The 22,148-nt window shown below is 41.8% G+C and overlaps 1 protein-coding gene across 3 annotated transcripts in view; it reads right to left on the bottom strand.

The window, feature by feature from the left end:
* Nucleotides 1-3,680: 3,680 nt before the first annotated feature.
* The window catches only part of BTBD11 (BTB domain containing 11), a 201,228-nt gene continuing 182,760 nt past the window's right edge, over nucleotides 3,681-22,148 (bottom strand). Inside the window, exons 12-18 of one of the 3 annotated variants that reach the window (XM_033161576.1) lie at nucleotides 20,029-20,100; nucleotides 14,128-14,233; nucleotides 12,193-12,295; nucleotides 9,770-9,851; nucleotides 7,916-7,984; nucleotides 5,783-5,896; nucleotides 3,681-4,540 (exon numbers count right to left, since the gene is read on the bottom strand). In XM_033161576.1, the coding sequence (XP_033017467.1) occupies nucleotides 4,331-4,540; nucleotides 5,783-5,896; nucleotides 7,916-7,984; nucleotides 9,770-9,851; nucleotides 12,193-12,295; nucleotides 14,128-14,233; nucleotides 20,029-20,100 (756 nt within the window). In that variant the 3' untranslated portion in view covers nucleotides 3,681-4,330. The remainder of the gene's footprint in view (nucleotides 4,541-5,782; nucleotides 5,897-7,915; nucleotides 7,985-9,769; nucleotides 9,852-12,192; nucleotides 12,296-14,127; nucleotides 14,234-20,028; nucleotides 20,101-22,148) is intronic. The other 2 variants (XM_033161577.1, XM_033161575.1) reach the window with 2 other exon arrangements.

The raw sequence follows: 22,148 nt of genomic DNA, 5'->3' as shown, positions 1-22,148 counted from the left end.
ACTGTGTAATTAAGATACTGTATATTCAAAAGGTGCAGGTGCAGCTTTTCTTAGCTATGTATCTCTATCATAGGGTAAAGGTTGCACCCACTGAATTTATACTTGCTACACAGCTCTTAAAGGCATAAGGGTCTGTTGGAAACATTAACTGTGAGTCAGAAATATTTAGATATTGGATATAAAACTTGGTTATAAACATTAAGATGCAGCAAACAGTCCACCTGGATAGATATGATTAAGAAAGGCTTCAAGAATCCCAACAGTTGAAACAAAGAATGTTTCGTATCATTGTGCTAGATTTGATTTCTTTTTTTACCCCTCCTCTGTATCCATGTTTTATTTTTGTACTTTTACATTTATTTTCGTTTGCCATATCCATCATTTTTATTGTATTCAACACGTGTTCATGCCAATAAACCTTTAATATTATTATTATTATTATTTAAAAAGTGTATAACAATCCCCAGCTAGGATTATATGGCTTGTTTGGAGGCGGGGAGATGACTGGATTGCTTTCTCGTTTCTTGATACTTATGTAATTGAGCAAATAGAAAAAATGAGTCACATTCATGGAGAATAAGACTGTCAAAGTCTACGAACTAGGGCAGCTAAATGGGTGTGCACTTTCAGAAGCAGTGCGCCTCTATACAATGTGGTAGGATGGCTGCCTTCATGGCTCACTTTTAGGCTTTCTGGCAGCATCTGGTTGGCCACTGTGGGAATCAGGAGGCAGGACTAGACGGATCACAGGCCTGATCCAGCAAGGCTTGTGTTCTAGTTTCAGCTAAATCACAGCCTCACTCTCACAAAATGCCTTCTGGGGATCACACTGTAATACTTCACCGACTCAGAACCATTTCTCGAATGCTATAAGGGATGGAATCTATTGAGGGATTTTAGATTTAGAGGGAGAAGTGAGGAGGGTGGGAGTGAGGAGGGGGGGTAAGGGGAGGTTATCTAAATTGGTTCCATGACACTAATCCAAGATGCATTGACAGTGATATACCTGTAAAGCTCAGACACTTGAGGGAAATGGCAGACCTGTTTCAATCTTCTTTTTGAAGAACACAGCAAAAACATCTGGAAGGGTAACCAAAAGTAGAAGGCATTGCTGTAGCAAGGAAGTGATCACTTCTTGTCAACATTTCCATTTGCAACCCCATCATTGGCTTGGAATCCTAAGAAAGGAAATTCCACACAAGGAAGGTTTCCCATTCATCTTTACAGCCAGCTTACCTACTTATTTTAAAGCACAGTCCCAGCCCACTTAACTATTACTGAGGTCCCGGTATTAACTTTTTACTTCTGTTAGGTTTTCCATATTTAACCGTTTACTTCTGTTAGCTTAACAGAATGAAATTGAAATACCTAGAAAATTAATTTTCAGTTATATTTAGATGGTATTTTAATCAAAAGAGTTTTATATACATTCACACCATTAAACAGACTACAGCAAACTTTAGAACACCTCAGTTGTTATATATATATATATATAGTCATATGTTTGTTTGGCTTGTCTCTTGGATAAGGTGCTTAATGTATAGGTTTGACTTGCAAGGGGCCCCAATTTGACCACCGCTTCTTATCACCTGCTGGGGACCTTCTGTCTTTTTGACCTAGATTTCCACTCATGCCTGCAGCCCTCTGCAAAGGAGGAAACCTCCTGAATAATGTAGGATGGGGTGCAGGCAGCTGGGAGGGAATAACTTTCTTCTGTTATCTTAAGATCCAAACCATTGTGCTATATAGTCTCTAAATTAATAGCCAACGCTACAACTTGGGTTGTAGCCCAATGCTAGTCCTACTCAGAGAAGACCCAATGAATTCAAAAGCCATGGGAAAACTTAGTTTAATATAATCCTCTATTTCCCCACCCAGTTCAGCTACAAAAGTACTGTATGCCTTAGGTCAGGGGTAGCCAATGTGGTGCCATCCAGATATCAGCAGACTTCAAGTTCCATCATCCTTGACCATAGGCCATGCTGACTAGGGCTGATGGGAGTTGTAGTCCACTGATGTATGGAGGCCACCAGGTTGGCTGCCCCTTATATTAGAGCTGAACTGGTCTGTGAGTAGCAATAGACTCTGGTTGTTTTCACAAGTAGTTAATGCTGAATGGTGGCCTACAAGAAGCCACAATTTGACCGCGGCCTTGCATCACATACCATAAAGCATAAAATTGCTTTTGGCATTTGAACATTGCGCAACAAGCTGCATTGAATAGAACATGCAATCAATAAAAAAAATAACAATCAACAACCCCTGCTTACTATCACCATATTAACAACATTCACAAATGATGACTCTTGGTATTGCTTGTGAAAAACATTCTTCAAGAGTCTTTTCCCTGCTGCATTGATCCCCAACACTCACTATTTGGCAGCTCAGCAGTTAATACCCAGGAGGCCCCTCGAATGTCATAGAAGGGTTACAGCAACCCATCCCTTGTGTACGGCTGTTTGCGGTGACCAAGGAAGCATGGCAAATATAAAGGAAGCACCCAAGGGAACAGTAATCACACTGGTCAGGTTATTGTCCCTGTCAGTACTGCAGTGAAAACATTCACAGTAAGCCAAGTTGCCAATTACAGACAATGGGTCTGGGGTGAGCATTACTCCATTATTCAATTGCCATGCTGTGCCTCTGTAACATTACCGGTAGTTTAGGCAATTTTGCAGTGTTGCTGCAGGAATGGTATAAAACAAGAAAGGAGGATTTGATGTTTAGAGCCACAGAACAGCCCCTTTTTCTTGTTGTCCAATATAAAAAAACTGGATTCCTGAACATTTAAAAAAATCTGTCAATGTGAATTAGCACCTTATAGAAAAGACCTAGGATTTACTTTGGACTGGCATTATGAAAATTTCCAAAGTTTATGAACCAGACATAATTTTCCCAGGGGCACGACAGGGCGGGGCGAGGCAGGGCAAGCAAACTGACACAACTTTGTCAAGGAAAAGGTAGCTTGATAAACATTCTGATGGAAATGATCTTTTACTGAGGTCCCTGCAAAACTAAATGGTCAGGAATCTGTGTGGCACTTAATAGATTCGTCTTGCTAAAAAATATGCTGCTAAACAACTTGAGGCCTGCTACAGGCTTCCATGAGCACATAACCTACACATTCTCATTATACGGCAAGAAATCAGTCTATAGTACATATTTAATATATAATTAAAATAAATCATCTTCTTCATAACCTCTGCCCAGTAGCAAAATACCAACATTTCCCATGAATTGTTGACCCAGTATTGACCTCTCTCATATAATAACTACAAATCATCTTCTCTAAAATTATTCTCCATGGGAATTGTGAACCCCCAGAACACAAAACTCTGAAATATATTTCACAAATGGAGTTTGACAAAGAACTAACATTGCATTGTTTTCTTTTTCTTGGCAAAATTAAGCACAAACATAACATTTCACAGGTACCGTTACCATGCAAATGCATGTTAAAATTTCATTGCTGTTTTAAACCCCAAACCACAGTTAGCATGCAATTGTCCCCACCCCAACTACTGAGTCCTTGGTAATGCACCTCTTTGGTGTAACTGTGAGCCATTGGGGCAGGATTATACCACTTTTAAAAGTAAAGTGTATGAGCAGAACCTTTTCAGATGTATGTTGACACAGTGTACACCTTACCATAAAAAAAAAAACCAAAAAATGGGGAAAAAAATGAACCCCAAACTTAACATGTAACATACATTCTCAAATATGTTGAAAGCAAAATTTGGAGCTTAATAAAATAAAGTGGGAGGGAACCCTACAAGGCCACCCCATTTTTTAATTAACAATTTTAAAAAGTTCCCACCACTAAAAAAAATCGCCATACTACCAGATCTTATGTTTCTCAAATGCACAATACAATGGACAATGGGGCAGGAAGAGTGCAGGTCTAAAAAAAAAGAAGTAGTAGTATGACACTGCGTTACAAAAACAACCTGATATGTTGGTTTTGTCAAATAATTGTTTCGTGGCATTCTTGGTCTAGGACGGGCTTCTGCTATGTACGGGTGCATGGCCCAGCTTCAGTTGGCATTAGCTGCACGACAGCACTTCCGTGTTCAGAATCTGAACAGCAATTCACAGAACAGTAATACATCCTTGTAGTTCCAAAAATGCATAGGAGTCACATGTACCATAACCTTTTGCCCAAGGGAAGTTTCAAGCAAGTGACAGCACCTTTGGCCCACAACCGCAATGTAATACTCCCGTAGGAAAAAAATAGCGTTGTATATTCTCTTAAGAAACTGCACCAGCAACATTTTCATTTGCAGTGCTTCCCCTCCCCCCCCCATCAGAAACATCAGGCTCTTCCTGAACTTTATACAATGGAGCCTTTTGAAGACGACAAATGAATCGACTGGATCCGTGATGCCAACGTCCTCTGTAAATCTTGTAGTACATTTTGGCCAGACGAGTCTCCGTTCTTGTCGTACAGCAGCTGTTTGAAAGCTTCGTTTTCTATGAGGACCATCATGTTTTTTAGAAAGTAACCCTCACAATAGGAAGCTAGTTCTGTTACTCCAAGAAACTGAAGACAGAGGAAATGAGGCCCAGGGTGGGGTGGGGGGGGGGAGAGAGAAAAGGAAAGGGGGAAAAAAAATTAGTCAGGTTTATACACAGGTATAGGCCAGAATTCATAAGAACTTCAGAAGAGCCCTGTTGGTTCAGACCAAAGGCCCATCTATAATAACAACATTTTGTGGGTGTTTTTAATGAAGTTCTTAATGGATCTTTTTGTTGATTATATGCTTCTATGTTGTACTTCATATATATAGTGTGGATTATAAATTCATGAAGAAAACCAAACAATTCTTCTGTTCTTAGAGCGGCCAACCAGAAGCACATGAGAAACCCACAAGTAGAATATGGGTGCAACAGTACTCTTCCCACTCATGACTGATATTCAGAGACATACTGCCCCAGATACTGGAAGTAACACAGCCACCTTGACTGGCAGTCATTGATAGTTTTCTCCACTATGAGTTTGCTTGTTTCCCTTTTAAAGCCATTCAAGCTGGTGGCGATCACTATATGGTGTGGTCCCAAGTTCCATAGTCTAGCAATGTGGTGTGTGTACTTCTGTTTGTCTACCCTCCATGGAAGTAGTTCTGCAGGCAAGGCAAGAGATTTGGACTTGTTTTTCTTCAACAGTAACCTCCACTGCTCTCAGCTGCTGAAATGGAAGGGACCTTTGGATGTAAGTGTGCAATTTAGCATGGAAGTTTGCCCTTCAATGACAAAAACACCAGAAATTCTACTGGGCCTGCCTAAGTTCAGTGGCTCCATTGCTCAATACCATGAATGATAAAAGCGATGGCTGTGATTTCCCACTCAAGGCTCACACACAGTAAGGAATTTGAAACATGGCTGTCTAGATAATTCAAAAAGGGATGTGGATGGACAAATTAGGCAGTGGTGTGAAGACTCTTAAGGAGTTGTGGGAGCTGCAATCAAAGAGCAACACATGAAAATATCACATACAAGAAGCCCATGTTGTACTTCAGTGACAGCTGGAGAGACTCTTGAGTATATCTGCCCAGAACACCACTCCTGGTGAATGCCAGGAGGGAACGTGCCATTGGAGTCTTGTGAGCATGTTCCTGGCTAGGCTACAAAGTTACTATTTACATTGAGGTAGAAATCCTCTGCTCAGTTGTCGGTTGGGCATGCTTAAAAAAAATGTATACCACATTTGATTGTACACCACACTGTGATACCATATGAATGGTGGTATAAAAACGCTTTAAAAAAACGAGTAATGCAGTTTTACCTTGGCGTGATTATAAATATCCACAGAGTTTTCTGTGTTGATACTTTTTGCACAGATGATCTCACAGTGTCGTTGCAATGCTTCAAGCTGGAAAAATTTAGCAGCAGACAGAAGCTGAAAAAAGGAGAAAATAAAATATTTTTATGTGCTTTGGTTCCAGAGTTTGTGGGTGCAAGGGCACCCATAATTCTTTAATTTAGTAAAAGTTAGAACCAAACAATATTTGATTAAACAGTGCCAAATGCTGAAACCCCCTGGATTTAATTTATGCTAACAAACCAGGACAAAAGGGACCCAGGTGGCGCTGTGGGTTAAACCACAGAGCCTAGGGCTTGCCGATCAGAAGGTCGGCGGTTCAAATCCCCGTGATGGGGTGAGCTCCCATTGCTCCTGCCAACCTAGCAGTTCGAAAGCACGTCAAAGTGCAAGTAGATAAATAGGTACCACTCCGACGGCATTTCTGTGCGCTGCTCTGGTTCGCCAGAAGTGGCTTAGTCATGCTGGCCACATGACCCAGAAGCTGTACACCGGCTCCCTTGGCCAATAAAGCGAGATGAGCGCCGCAACCCCAGAGTCAGACACGACTGGACCTAATGGTCAGGGGTCCCTTTACCTTTACTTTAACAAACCAGGACAGTTTGGCATAGCCGCTAAAATGAACCATTAGCAGGGGACAAAGGCCAGTGATGGGTCATCAAGGAAACCAACAGAGAGCTTGACTGCCAGGCAAAGGAAGGCTGGGGTCCCTCCTCCAGCTATGTGCTGGTGGACAAGAAGGTTCGGATTTCAAGTCTGGATGACATATGTAGGAGGAAACAGTTTCACTGGGTTAGCAGTGAGAGGAAGGAGGAGGGGCGGAACACCATGTGAGCTGGAGATGACAGGCTGGAACAAAGAGACACAGAGGATGTCTTTTTTCTGTTCTTTGAATCTAATGTTGTACTTATGGAGAAGGCAAGACCCTCTTAGGATGTGAAGGCTCTGCACTCCCTCCATATAGACTAAGGTTGTATATGTGTGTAAATAAAACCATATATCATAAAGACACCACAGTCTTTGCTGTGCCTCATTTCCAAAGGAAACAAAGACCCTGGGTAAGTGCCTGGAACCCCTGAAATCTCGCACTGCTGTGGAGATATGGGTGCCATGTGACAATATATACCAGAGTCCTGGGAGGGAGGGGAACAAGAGGGGGGTGCATTAGCAGTAAAGTTTTTTCACCCCCCACCTCATTTCCTGTTCTTTTTCTTTCAAATGTTTTATGCTGCCCCAGCTGAATTAAGGCAAATCTTTGCACCATATTATAAAGATAATTCTTCTTGCTATTTTACCTCTGACCACCACAAAGAGGAAAGGAGAGTGATGAGACCAAACCTAGAGGATTCATTGCTGGTGAATGGCAAGCTACAAAACCAGTCAGATCAAATGTCAGACTTCAATGAGGAAAATGTGGGGGATTCAAAATGCATCTAAAGTGCATAAAATAAGATGACCCAAAAATGACAAAGTCTACTGCCTTTCTGCAATCTCATGTTTATCCCCTGCCCCCTATGAAAATATGTTCCCTGCTAAAAAATAGTGCATGGATTTTTGCAGTGCTTGAAAAACCTGTTTGATCACCGTGGGTCAAAAATATATGGCTGCATATGTGTGCAATGACAGAATGAGAGGCAGAAGGGAAGGGCTGCAAGGCCCCAGGTTCATATTTCAGGAATCTTCAGAAAGGGTTGGAAACTAAAACCCAGTATGAAACCACGGCCATTGCAGAGGGGAAACTACTAGGCTATGTGAACTATTGGCCTGATTTGTATAAGGCAGTTTCCTATGTTATCTTACTGTTTTCAAGTCTTTGAAAACTATTGTTCTTATGCTAGCAAAATACTCAGGCAAGGTAGCAGGAGGACTAACTGGGCTTTGTGACTGCTTTGAACTACACTTTGAACTTTGATCTGGTGAATGAACTTCTCCTTTTTCTATTTCCTCCCAGTTTCATATTTGCGACAATTGATTGATTGATTCATTAATTTATTTCACATGGAATCACAGCGCTTTCACAGCTGATGAAGTCTACTATTTTATTTTACTATTTCTTTGCATATTTATAATGAACCAGTAGTGCAAGCTGCCTCTTACCTCCATTATTTCATTGTTTTTAATGAGAAGTGACTCTGCACCTCCATAGTACAGATACTGCATTATGAGCTGAAATAACAAAGAGATTGATAGATCACAAAAAATGCAAGCGTAGTTTCCATATTTCTTCTTCCCACCCCATTTGTGGGCTACTGCACACAAGATAAAATAGTGGTAAGGTCCAGCTATTTCAGACTATCACCAAACTGATGGTGACAGGGCAGGTGTGATCACCAAAAAGGTCTTATGCCTGATTCCCTGTAATTTCACTTCTTGCAGAAAGGGAACCACCAGAAGGCCCTCAGAGCTGGACCTCAGTGACTGGGCTGAACAATAGGGGTAATAATAATAATTTATTATTTATACCCCGCCCATCTGGCTGGGTTTCCCCAGCCACTCTGAGCAGCTTCCAACAAAAGATTAAAAGTACATTAAAACATCAGTCATTAAAAACTTCCCTAAACAGGGTTGCCTTCAGATGTCTTCTAAACATTAGATACGTTGTTTATCTCCTTGACATCGGATGGGAGGGTGTTCCACAGGACGGGTGCCACTACCGAGAAGGCCCGGTGCCTGGTTCCCTGTAATTTCTCTTCTCGCAGTGAGGGAACCGCCAGAAGGCCCTCAGCGCTGGACCTCAGTGTCCGGGTTGAACGATGGGGGTGGAGATGTTTTTCAGGTATAAAGGGCCAAAGCCATGTAGGGCTTTGAAGTTCAGCACCAACACTTTGAATTGTGCTTGGAAATGTACTGGGAACCAATGTAGATCCTTTAGAACCAGTGTTATGTGGTCCTGGCAGCCACTCCTAGTAACTAGTCTAGCAGCTGCATTCTGGATTAATTGTAGTTTCCAAGTCACCTTCAAAGGTAGTCCCACATAGATCGCATTGCAGTAGTCCAGGTGGGAGATAACCAGAGCATGTACTACTTTGGCAAGACAATGGCCAGGAAGGTAGCATCTCAGTCAGCAATAGATCACATGCGAGTCCTTTATTGACATCAGACTTTGGGCTGTGGGCTTTTGTCTCTGAACGGAAATCTCTGTGACCCACTTCTGCCTTGCATACAAGCAGGGTATTAAGACAAGCTCAGACTGGAGATCGTGTGGCTTAGTGAGGACCGAGGGTGCTTCTAGACAGATGTTTGTTGTCCACACGATATCACTGGCATCAAAATGTCATCTCATATTTCCCCCTTCCTTAATCCAGACTTACACTTTGTGGTAAGTAAAAAATACAGACTTTTACCAATGACCCATTTGCAAATTAAGCCCCTGTCTGAAAAGCACCCTTTGTCTGTTCCATACAGAAAAGAACTAGATGCATCCTTAACATCTAGCAAGCTGGTAAATGTAGAGCAGGCACAAGGAAGAGATAAAAGGAATGTCAAACTGAGAGGCAGATTTCTTCTGCCACGAGACAACAAGCGGAATGGAACTAGAATCTCAGAAAAGGGGGGTGGAAACCACTATAATGAAAGCTGTAAAGATAAGTCCAAATCTGTGTGAACCACCCCCCCACTTAGTGAAATTTATGGAACTACGCAGATCTCTGATGAGGAGGTCTACTGGTCAGGGGAGGGGTACTCCAGGGTCCTGTGCAACTAGCCCTTCTAGTTTGCTTAATCGTCATCATTTCATATTTGAGAATTTCCTTAGCTCTGGGTTACATTGGTGTATAATTCATATTTATTTGGCTCTTCACAATATCACACTGCAACACAGATTACATACATAGGCCATAAAATAGTTAATCACCATTCACTTGTGATCTGGCTTCCAACTGGTTGTTTTCTCTCTCCCACAAATGACCATTGGCTTATTATACAAAGACACCGCAGTGTATTGAACTTTACCTGGAAAATGGGATACTTCACATAACTGATTTCAATGCAAGTGCTGTCAGATGCAGGTTTGCTGGACAAGAGGGCTTTAAACCTATGCAAAAATATTAAAACACACTGATTTTTGTTATTTTTCAAGGCAGATTGTAAGAATAATGTGCCATCGAAAAAAATTCATGGGATGGCAGCTACCAGCTTGCATGCCAGCACAATATTATGTCAGCATAACAAAGATGTCACTCAACTACACAGTGACAGCATTCTAGGATTGGGGTACTAAATGCAATGCAAAAAAAAATAAAAAAAAAATTGCACCAAGCTGTTGGTTGTCAGTTCTTGAGCTGCTCCCTGCATTTATTTATATGGACAAACTTCTAAAGAACACCAGAGAGGCACCCATCAAGTAGTATATAATGCAAGAAATAATAAAAAACCACATAAAATGTAACATTCAAAATAAAATTCCAAAGTGAGTTATAAACGGCAGAGTCACATATGAAGGGAAGCCTGCTTAAATGGAAAGGTTTTTAATTAACTGTCAAAAGCACATGGTTGCTGCTGCTTACCATAGGAAGGCACTTCCAGAGGGTAGGTACTACTGGACTCAAACCCTTACTTCCTAGTGGAAGTGAAGTAGCCCTCAGGCATGTGGGGAACCAGAAATAGTGTCCCTCCTAAAAATTGCAGCAACAGGGCAGGAACGTTAAGGGGTAAAGTGGTCCCTGAGGTATCCTGCAGTAAGAGTGTGATCCATAGCAACCAGCAAGTGGTTATGTTTGTTGAAGAATCATGAAAAGTCTCATCTGCTGATTTCTGCATATCTTTATCAAGCGTCTCTTAAAGGCACAGGAACAGCCACTTGGCGCTGGTAGCAACGTGGCAACATCAGAAGAGGCTGATATGCAAGGCTGGAAAAACCCCAGTAGCTTAGACTTGTTTATATTGCCTACAAATTGTTAATGTTTTTGAGCTCTGCCCATATGAAACTTATTGGCAGGCAGAAAGCTTTAAAACAGCCTTGTAAAATTGCCTATAAAAGTTACTAGCCTGCCAAAAAAATACTGGCCTGCTGTAGGTTAGCAGAGGAGAGAGAAAGAGAGCTCAGTCCCTCCAGCAGTGCTCTGCTGCATTTCTAGTCTGGGCAAGGCAGAGGGGGCTTCCCTTCTCTGGGAGTCCTGTTGGTTTCTAGGCTGGGCACAGAGAAGGGTGGAACACTCTGTCCTACCCCGCCAGCCTGCTGATGCACCTACATTCCATGCACTCCCTTGCATGCAGTTCCTTCCTGCCTAAGTTGCCAGGTGCGTAATTAAAATACAAGGCTGCCAGAAACAAGAGATTTGGCAAATCCAGCAAGAAAAGTATTTGCATTCTAGGTCTAATATGTTTTACTGAAGCTGTCCAATTTCTTTTGGGGGCGGGGATTATACAAGGGAAACAAAAAGACTGCCTGGGAAATATGACATTTTACATATTTATGCTATGAGTTTCTTATGTTTCCCTCTACATGATGTAAGGTCAGCCACCAAAGACCTCTCTTGGATGGTTTCAGGGGTAGGCAACCTAAGGACCGTGGGCCAGGTGTGGCCCAATCGCCTTCTCAATCCGGCCTGTGGACAGTCCGGGAATCAGTGTGTTTTTACATGAGTAGAATGTGTCCTTTTATTTAAAATGCACCTCTGGGTTATTTGTGGGGCCTGCCTGGTGTGTGTTTTTACATGAGTAGAATGTGTGCTTTTATTTAAAATGCATCTCTGGGTTATTCGTGGGGCACAGGAATTCATTCATTTTTTTTCCAAAATATAGTCCAGCCCACCACATGGTCTGAGGGATGGTGGACTTGCCCACGGCTGAAAAAGGTTGCTGACCCCTGGTTGATTGCTATCCCCTAGGAGCAGGGCTTCCTCTGGGATGGCCCTGGAGGCTTTCTGCTCAAGCTTACATCTCCTTTTAAAGACCAGCCAGCACTCTTTTATTTTGACAAGCCACTGGAAGCTAGGCTCCTGCACTCTTGACTATAGTGGTCAGATAGAAAAGAAGCCAGGCCCTCTGCACCTTTAACAGTTGTGTAAATGAGGGGATTTCAGCAGATGTACTTTCTGCTGCAAGAAAACAGTTTGGCTGCTCTGTATAGCAAACGGTATATAACCCACCTCTCCTCTATGCAAGCTTTCCTCCCTTACTTTGAAGCCCAATTCTTGTTCCAAACAGATCTTTCTACTAGCCTATACATTTACAGCCCCAAAGCTTGTCTCTTTCTGTTCTTCCAAGGTACCATCCACAGGGAAATTCTGCAGCTTATGAAGGGTTCTCTATTGCTAAAATACAGCTTTCACTGCAAGCTCCTAATGTATAACCTATAAATGCTTCCTGCTTTGTATTCTCCCTGACACTCAAATTAGGTTTCATCAGGTTTATTTACAAATACGTATATTTACCTTGGGGATGCAGTAAATAATAATACTCTGTGCGCATAAAAGGGTCTTCCTTCTACAAGGAATGTAACATCTGACATTTCCTTATTGTTAAGAAAATGAGGATCTGGAATCACAAAACAAAAATGAGTGGTAAAACATTTTAGTTGGGAGCAGAGCTGTCAACCTTCCTTTTTCTTGCATTGGATAACGGCCATAGCTGTCAACTTTCCCTTTATTTTGCAATGGGAAACGGCGCTGGAATAAGGGAATTTCTCACAAAAAAGGGGAAGTTGACAGCTATGGTTGGAAGTAAGGTAAAACACAGGTGTGCCTGATCCTGATGGTAGATGATAGTTGTCTGAGAGAGGCATATGCCTTTATTGAGATTCATTCTGATTTGTTTGTGTGGAGTTTAGACAACTTTCTATAAATTGTTATTCCACACTTTCTCATGCATTTTCTTGCCACTTTTTAATAAAAAGTTTCAATTTTAAAATATTTTTTTAAGTGGGTTTATATTGGAGTACTTTAATCCCCTGTGAATTTGTACAAACCAAAATTTGCTGGTAAGCAACTGAATCCCTCAGGCAAAATAGTGACCATCTGGGGAAGACCCAGGTTCCTTTTTAGACCATTCTCTTTAAACTTCCATAGCTATGCAACAGATCTTTAAATCCGGTGCACCTTTCCATCATTAACAAGACTGTGCCCACTTGTGCACACATTAGCATGGACAATTGTTTTAATTTGCTCTGTTTGACAACAGAGTGGTGTCATAATTGACAAAGACCCCCCAAAAAGACTTCAGTCATAACCATCACCTTCATTGATTGTAATGAGAGTGCTAAATAAAAAGTACTAGACTTGCTAGTTTAAGATTTTCTTCCTTATATATCCCATGCTCTGTCTCAGGGCTTATCCATACTTCCTCTTGCCCCACTGCTTTCCCCTGGGGAAAACTGCTCTTTAGTGTGCAGTTGGAGCAAATAGCAACTCGGGTTTTCTCCATATTGGCATTTGCTCCAATTTAGCACTAAAGAGTGAGTTTTCATTGGGAAAGGAGCGGGGCAAGGGGAAAACAGCTCAGACCCATGCCTAGAAAGTGTGGGTCAAGCGGAAAACTTCTCAGATCTGTGTTTTCTAGGGATGGGACAACTGAAGTGTGGACGAGCCCTCAGATCCCCAACAAGGTGACAACACAAAGCACAATGCTCTTACAATATGAATTCCAATGTAGTGGTAGCATTGTTTTGAGTACAGGATTACTCTGTTAAAAATCAGTTTAAGCTAGTAGCTACGACCACAGCATGTGTCAAGTGTATTCCACAAGTTACATGTTGTCAGTTTACATAGCTGTCAACACTCCCTGCTGTTTCCCAATGCTATAATAAGGGAATTTCCTGCAAAAAAAGGGAAAGGTTGACAGCTATGGTTCTGAACTTACTGCCTAACAATTGTATCAGAAGACACCAGGTTCTAGGGTATAATGGCAAGGAAATTTTCTTTTTCTCTACCATCTCCACCGTTCATAACAATGAAGAAAACCTAAACCTGGGTTGTAATGTCTGGATGACAAAATTTCAGTTTTCTGGAACACATCAATTCTCAAGCTTGGATGACCTCCAAAGGAAAGGAGAGCTGCGGAACAACTGGTGTGCCTTTCTGTCTAGCTGCACCATGTGTATTTCATGTATAAAGGCATGATCATGAAAGGATGCAGTCCCTTATGTATGCATGTGGCTAAGTGCAGATGCCCCTTCTGATTCAATGGTCCCTTCTGATTTCTGACTGTATGCGATGTCCATCATGATTAAGCATGTGTATATTATCCTATACTTCTGTTATTTATATTGGTTTCCCCCAGTGACCAAACCTCAATGAACCAAATGTGTGTTGCACAACAGTGCGGATCAACAGACAGTGCCACACATGTTCTACAACTCACAGCACACTTACCTAAACGAGATGTCTGCTTGCGTTTGATTTCAACAAGCTTAGGAATAGGATAGGGTCCATAGCAATGAGTGAATATGACAGCCAGTTGTTGACTAATCACTTCATTCTAAAACAAACAACAATACAACAAAATAAACACTAAATGCAAATATAACTTGAAGATTAGAAGAGTCACTTTGGGGAGTTAGCTGAATGAATGGCATATGCTCATGGTTTCCTGAAAATATGAGCCCGCAAACCTTTGCTGATATTGTAACTTTCTCTGTCATCATCTCAAACAACTGCTCTGGGACATTACTAGGTCCCCCTGCAGCTGCTAAAATCAACTAATCCGTATAACAGTGGGAATATCTAGAATATCTAGAGTGGCACATGACGAGGCTGCAGAGAATTGTAGGATATCTGAATTATCCTACACTTCCTGTAGAGGCTGTAAAGGTCTGTGTACTCTCAGGTAAGTGTACTGAAACTGCAGCATCCTGAAGGCATTAACTGAGAAAACCTACCTGGATGGGATCATAAGTTAATGGTATGGTTTATGCTTTAATTCCTGATGTCTTCATTCAAAGGTGATGTGAAAGACCTTTGTCTGAATCTAAGGCCCTAGGCAGCCATTGCCAGTCAGGGTAGACCAAAGGTTTCCAACTTTTTTGGTATGGCAACCCACAAGTCCAAATTTACTTGGTATGGTCGCCCATTAATTTACTGTCACATGAATTTTGGACTTTGGTTCTTTTCTGCCACCGAAGAGCAGTCCCCAAGCATTAAAATGTAAGACTCAAGCATTTCCGAAGTTTGGTAATAGGTGTCAACACAGCATTATAATATGCCAACAAAACAAAAAGCTGTTAAGAGGTATTTATCATACCAATTAAGGATTACAAGCAATAATTATATTGGATTTACTTATAAAGCTTGCAACCCATCTGCACAGGCTACATGGCCTACTTGCAAGTCATGACTCACAGGTGGGGAGACACTGGCAATTCTGTTTTTTTTACAAAGAATTTATTGGCATTTTCATAACACAACATACACCCAAACCCACACCTACAAATATAAAACAAATACAAATACATATATCGCCAGGATTCTTCTTCTTGTTTATATACATAAAAAAAAAATTCTATTTCCGAATCTTGACGGTTGACTTCCCCTGCCTTTTCACCTTCGGTTTTAAATCCATAATCTACTTTCTTAACAACTTTTCTCTGAAAAAAGAATTTAACTTCAATTAAAGATTACACAATTATCTTAATCAACATATTCTATCATAAATCTTAACAAAATATTCTTATAAAATCTAAACTTATTTCTTCTGTCCTTTATCATGCTGCTATTAACATAAAATCCCAATATCTCCTTACTTATTCAAGATAAACTTACAGTTAACAACCTTCACCCTCCGATTTCAGATACCATAACAGACCATTTAAATTTTACATTAGATACTTCACCCCACACCCCCTCTGTCCATTGTCTTTCTCTGTCTTTCGCCGGAACCAATCTTCCAGTTATCTTCTTTTCCCAGATGTCCACAGATCCAGGCAGCATTCACAACAAACTTTGCATCGAGCTTCAGGATACACATCATCTCTTTTCTGGGCTCCTCCGCTTCTTTGTACCATACTTCTTCTTCTTGTAAATATCTTAATTCCTTGTCCCTTGCCCCCGAGCTCCCACCTCGGGGTCTGGATATTGTAAATTTTACCGTTCCGGGACTGCCACCCCCAAAGAATGGTTCTTTTTCCCGGAGTCGCCCAGACATTTCAAACCATCCTTCAAGCCTCCCTTCTAACTCTTTGCAAAGGTTCCCTTCCATTGTGTAAAACTTTTGAAAAGCCTCCTCTGTGGAAAGTAGATTTTTTTTATTTATTATCCCACTCAAGACTTTCAATTTCCGATTAAGCAGTTCCAGCCTCAAGACAGTAAGCATTTCTTCATCCGTTAATCCAGAGTTCAAAACAAGTTCAAACACAAAGTCCAGCATGTTGGGGGAGGGGGTGAGTGTCAAATTTCAGTTCCTGTCTCTTCCTCCCCTTGTTTCAATTGTTTCCCACATCAGTCCAAATTTTCCATCGCCATTTTTCTGAAGCCAGAGCGTAAAGACCAAAACTTTAAACGGAGATATTTTCTGCCCACTTAGTCCCCAAAGGGAAATCTCAGCAGTCTCAATTTTCAAATTTCAAATACTTTGTATCCATTACTGTAGCAGCAGTCACTTAAACTAGTTAATTTCTTTCTTTCCCGAAGGGAGGGAGGCAGGCTTCCTTTCCTCTTCCCCCCGAATCGTTCCCAAGATGTAAAAGTCAATCAAATACTCACAACCACCGGGTTCTTTAACACCATTAAAGACAGGTAGAACTTAGACGCTCATCACGGGATTTGTCGCCGCATTTGCATCCCGGTTGGGGCATGTCCCCTATAGCCCGGCTCCGTCGTCCCTTCACCCCCACTCCCCCTTTACAGGGGGGGGCGAGGGAAGGGTTCGGAGCCACAATGGGCACAGCCGGGGAGCCCAGGTTGCGGGACGCTCTTCCCGCACCCCACCGGAGCCCCGCTTTGCGGTAGCGGGGCTCCAACCCCCGGGACGGACTGGGTCGCCTCGCAGCCGAGGCAGCCCACGACCTCCCGCAATGGCGTCGCCGCCGGAAGTGTCGACACTGGCAATTCTGGAACAAATGGATAGATTCCTTTGTTCATAAGCCAAAAAGGACACGCTCTGGGAAGAGAAACCCAACCTGTCCAGAAAAGCATATGACAATGTTTTCTAAATGTGCCACTGCAGTGTCTAGGTGAGCACCTGAAGACATATTGGTGCCTGATAATGAAACAATGGTTTCTAGCTATGAGAAACAACAAAACAATGGTTTCTAGTTATGAGAAATGATAAAATAAAACTGAAGCGTATAGCCATGGGCTCCTTAGAAGCCCAGGAAATCTGCAGGTGTTAAAAAGAAAGGCCAAATTGCAGTCTTTTGTGGAGGAAGTATATGTAACTTGACATCAATGGGAACTGATCATACAGAGCCAAGGGCAGACTTTTAGTCATACTTTCTCATGATATAATGCCACCAGAAATCCAGTCTCTTCTACATTTTCCTTCAGAGGAATCTTGAAGCAAGCAACACTTACAGGTAGAAAAGGTCACCTCACATACAGAAATCCTGCACAGGGATTGTTAGGAATAGGGAGAAAGATATTCAGTTTCACTTGCAGAGCAAACACTAAATTGGACTCCATGTGCTAGGAACATTTTGAAATCAAACGGTGATCTTCAAATTAAATGCTGAGAACACTCTGTAAAGAAATCTACTGATATGAACTAAGACTGGATAATAAAAAGTTGACTACAGTACAAAGGAACTGACGGCTCCTGGGGAAGATGAGAAAATGGTTAGCATTCTGTCCCTTGGAAGTGTGTAATGAAAGATGATACTGTAAAATGACCATAATGTAGGTTTAGGAAATCAGGGAAGAAAACCACAAAAATGCTAGATGAATTGCATGCTTTTTAAATTTATATTTATTAGTTGCCTCATAAAATAATTGCTCTAAGCAATATGCAAACCATTAAACGGGTGATTTGTACAAACCATCAAATTTAAAACAAAACAAAAATGTGCATGCCATTGTGAATGTAGTTAGATTTGGTGATGGGGCTGAGGCAGTGTACACGAAGGACAGAAACACGTATGACTCTTACAGGGGGCAGAAAATCACATAGTAGACTGATTGTTTTGCTTCAGACTCCAGGTCACAGAGTCTGCTGCTGAAATAGTCGCCCACATAAAATATCCTCATTTGTGGAAAACGAATCTTTAAGAGAGAAAGGTTCCCACCCAGTCCTCTGCTTTACATGCTAGTACTCTGCATGTCAAGTGTCACATGTTTAACAGTGAGAAGTATTAAAAAACCCCACTACCCCAGTTAAGTTAGTGTCCAGCTAAGAGGCCAAATTATATGTGATGGGGCAGCGCCATCCTCTGCTCCATTCATATTTAAAGAAGGTTGGAAAATGATACCTTCTTGCCTACTTTACCTTGCTGCACTTCGTTGCTTTAAGCATTCAATCCCCAATTTGGTGTCCCCTCCAAAAGTTTTGGACAACAACTCCCCTAATCCCCAGTCACATGGCCATGCTGGCCAGGGATAAGGGAAGCTGTAGTCAAAATAATCTGGAGTGTCCTCCAGATGTTGTTGAACTCCAACTCCCATCTGCCTCAGCCAACATGGCAAATGGTGAGACATGATGGGAGTTGGAGTCCAGCAACACCACCATGTCGGCTACCCCTGGCTTAAAGAAACAGAGTGCTGCAAGGTAAGGTAAGTCAGGAAGCTTGTGATTGCTTTGCTCCTCTCCACCGAGCTTGTTGGTAGACCTGCTCCAGGTTAAGTAATCCAAGGCTTGGGCGCCAGCCAAAGCAAAAGGTTACCTAATTGAAGAGGAAGGGAGAGTCTCTGAGGAGCACTAAATTCTATTTTTTTTACCTAATGTATTTTAATTGCAATCTTTGTAATGGCACAGTAAAACATAAAAACCCAACACTTCATAACAGAGGATAAGTTAGAATTGGTGCCTGCCTTGGAGGTGCTGCCTTCTCATTTCCACATTGGTTCTTTTCTGCCAAGGCAGTCAAATGTTTTAAATACATTACAGAAAGGAAAGAAGGAGACTGTGCATCAGGGACACCATCTGGGGGGGGGGGTGAGGCTCCCCCAATTTTCAAGCAAGGGGCCGGGCCCCCACAATATTCCATGGCCTGTGGCGGGCCCCGCCAGGCCTTCCCAGGGCCACAAAGGACCCCAGTCTGAAATCACGGAGAGCTGCTGCCAGCCAGTGCAAACTATACTGTGCAATATGGACCAAATATTTGATTCAGTATAAGGCAGAGTCTCATCTCTCTGTCCCAAGTTTATCCAATGTTCAGTGTGAGAAAATATATGAACTGCACATGAATTCTTATTGTGCGGCTTGGCTTTAGTCAAGTTATGCTGACTGCTTCAATAGGCAGCAGGACTCCAAGACAAGTTCCTCTCAGCTACAGAGGTCTTTGCCAGTCCTACTATCTGAGAGTATTTGAAACTAGGATCATTTGCATGCAAGCACGTGGTCTACCACTGGCTGATGTTCCCTGCTTACTTAAAAATGAACGGGTAAAGTAAGTGTTTAGACTGAAGTTTGACGTGAAGAGATGTTGAGTAATTGGTAATGCTAACTAACATGGACAAGACTAGGAAATGTATTGTCCTAAACATAAGACACTCCATAGTTTGATGTTTGAACCAAAAGGCAGCTATCACACAAAGCATCTACAGATATTTAGCTTATCTATCTTATTCTTGTAAGATTAAACAATACCAATGAATGTGGGGTTATTATTGTCATTCCTCCGCCCTAAGGAACCCCAAGAGGTTGGTAGTAACAGCTAGACGCAATGAATAGTTGACAAAATAAGATTTTTTAAACGTTAGTTAGAGTTGAGCTAAGTTGTCTTCCACAACAGAGCACGATTAATCAGAGGTGATGCATAAATTGTTGCTGGGAGCAATGTCATGACTCTCTTTTGAAAGGATTTTTAAAACCTGTGTAGCAAAAGCTCAGTTTTAAGAACAGAGTCTGAGGTCTACGAGTATCAGACCAGAAGAGGGCATACAAGTCTTAGAATCAGTACATCCTTATTCCAACACAGGAAGTCTCAGCAAGCATTTCCTTGTTATGAAAAACAGCAGGGGTCTTTGTGAAATCACTGTTGAAATATCCCTTTGGGAGATATTATGACTAAGGATTTAAGTGCAGGGTAATCCAAGGTTAGTTTCCAGATAAATCCATGCTGCTGCACTATATTTTCTGTGACAGTAGTTAATTGCATGTTATATTAGCATGCCACATTGGTGTACCTGATGTTCACTTCTCATATGGAGAATGCAAGACGCACATTTATGGAGACTTCGGGTCCAGGTTATTCTGAACTGTTTTAACACAGAGGTACTGAAAGTGATGACAGGTAATGCTACATGCCACAACAGTCACCAGCATTTAGAATAAATCTACCTCAGGGGGAGAATTCACACCTTAAGCAGAGGGAAGGGATTCATTCTATTCTTCCCTGTTCACTGAAATTTTATAAATTTGTCTTTTTTATTTGATTTGGTAACTAGAGATGCAAAAGCTCAGAAAAAAATGGTACTCTTCCCCCTCCCCCTGGCACAATTTATTTCCTTCCACATGCAAAGAACTTAATGAAGCCTTTCCTTATCTTCTATTCTACAGCGGTGCCTCAGTTGTCAAACGTAATCCGTTCTGGAAGACTGTTTGACTTCCAAAACCTTCGACAACCGAAGCACAATGGGCGGTCAGCAAATTCCATTGAGAAATTGGAGAAATGCGCCTCAGAAGGCATTCGACTTCCAAGGCACGTTCGAAAACAGAAACATTCACTTCTGGGTTTTCGGCATTCAGGTTCCAAACTGTTTGGCTTCCAAGACGCTTGAAAGCTAAGGTTCCACTGTATTGTGTTACCTATATAGTGGTACCTTGGGTTACATATGCTTCAGGTTACATACGCTTCAGGTTACATACTCTGCTAACCCAGAAATAACGCTTCAGGTTAAGAACTTTGCTTCAGGATAAGAACAGAAATCGTGCTCTGGCAGCGCAGCGCAGCGGCAGCGGGAGGCTCCATTAGCTAAAGTGGTGCTTCAGGTTAAGAACAGTTTCAGGTTAAGAACGGACCTCCGTAATGAATTAAGTACGTAACCAGAGGTACCACTGTATATATAAGGGACACGGGTGGCGCTGTGGTCTAAACCACTGAGCCTCTTGGGCTTGCTGATCGGAAGGTCGGTGGTTCGAATCCCCGCAACGGGGTGAGCTCCTGTTGCTCGGTCCTAGCTCCTACCAACCTAGCAGTTCAAAAGCACACCCCAAAGTGCAAGTAGATAAATAGGTACCGCTCCGGCGGGAAGGTAAACGGTGTTTTGGTGTTCCGTTGTGCCAGAAACGTCTTAGTCATGCTGGCCACATGACTCAGAAAAACTGTCTGCGGACAAACACCGGCTCCCTCGGCCTATAAAGCGAGATGAGCACCGCAACCCCAGAGTCATCTGCGACTGGACTTTACTGTCAGGGGTCCTTTACCTTTTTTGTTTTTGTTTATATATAGTGAAACAAAGTTTATTTCCAATTTCCCTACATGTGTGTGTTTGTGTGTGGGTGTGCATGTGTGTGTGTTACATTTCACATCTCTGACAATACTACAGGTGAAACTCGAAAAATTAGAATATCGTGGAAAAGTCCATTTATGTGAGCAATTGTTTTCATTAGCTACTGGAGTTTAATATATGAGATAGACTCATGACATGCAAGCGAGATATGTCAAGCCTTTGTTATAATTGTGATGATTATGGTGTACAGCTGATGAAAACCCCAAAGTTGAAATTATTAAGTTGGGGTTCTCACCAGCTGTACGTCATAATCATCACAATTATAACAAATAAAGGCTTGACATATCTCACTTTGCATGTCATGAGTCTATCTCATATATTAGTTTCACCTTTTAAGTTGAATTACTGAAAGAAACGAACCTTTCCACAATATTCTAATTTTTCAAGTTTCACCTGTAATACAGGCCCTTGTCTAATTACTGCATTAAAAAAAACCCTGTTTAGTATTTGTTTAAAGGAAAGATTCAAAATGTGTGAACATGCGCCTGTCTCAAACTCTTTGGCATGAAATTCCAAATGGGCCTCGGGGGAAAATTCCCAGTAAACATGTAAGGAGTGTTTTAAAAAACCAAATAGGTCATATCAACTCATCTCAAAAACCTTAAAGGGAGGAAAACAAATATGGGAGAAGTAATTCATTTGATCTGAAAACACACACACACACACTTCCCTTCCCTTCTTGGACCATTCTAAGTAGTCAGCTAGATTAAACTAACATCTCAGCTCCTTTGGATATCAGCCTCCCTTGCCTGTATTTTATTGCCTGACCTGCAGGACTCTCACTTTTACCGCAA

This window comes from Lacerta agilis, chromosome 10 (assembly GCF_009819535.1).
Source record: "Lacerta agilis isolate rLacAgi1 chromosome 10, rLacAgi1.pri, whole genome shotgun sequence".
Lineage (NCBI taxonomy): Eukaryota > Metazoa > Chordata > Lepidosauria > Squamata > Lacertidae > Lacerta > Lacerta agilis.
Note: the sequence above shows the minus strand (reverse complement) of the source record. Positions and strands in the feature narration are given on the sequence as shown.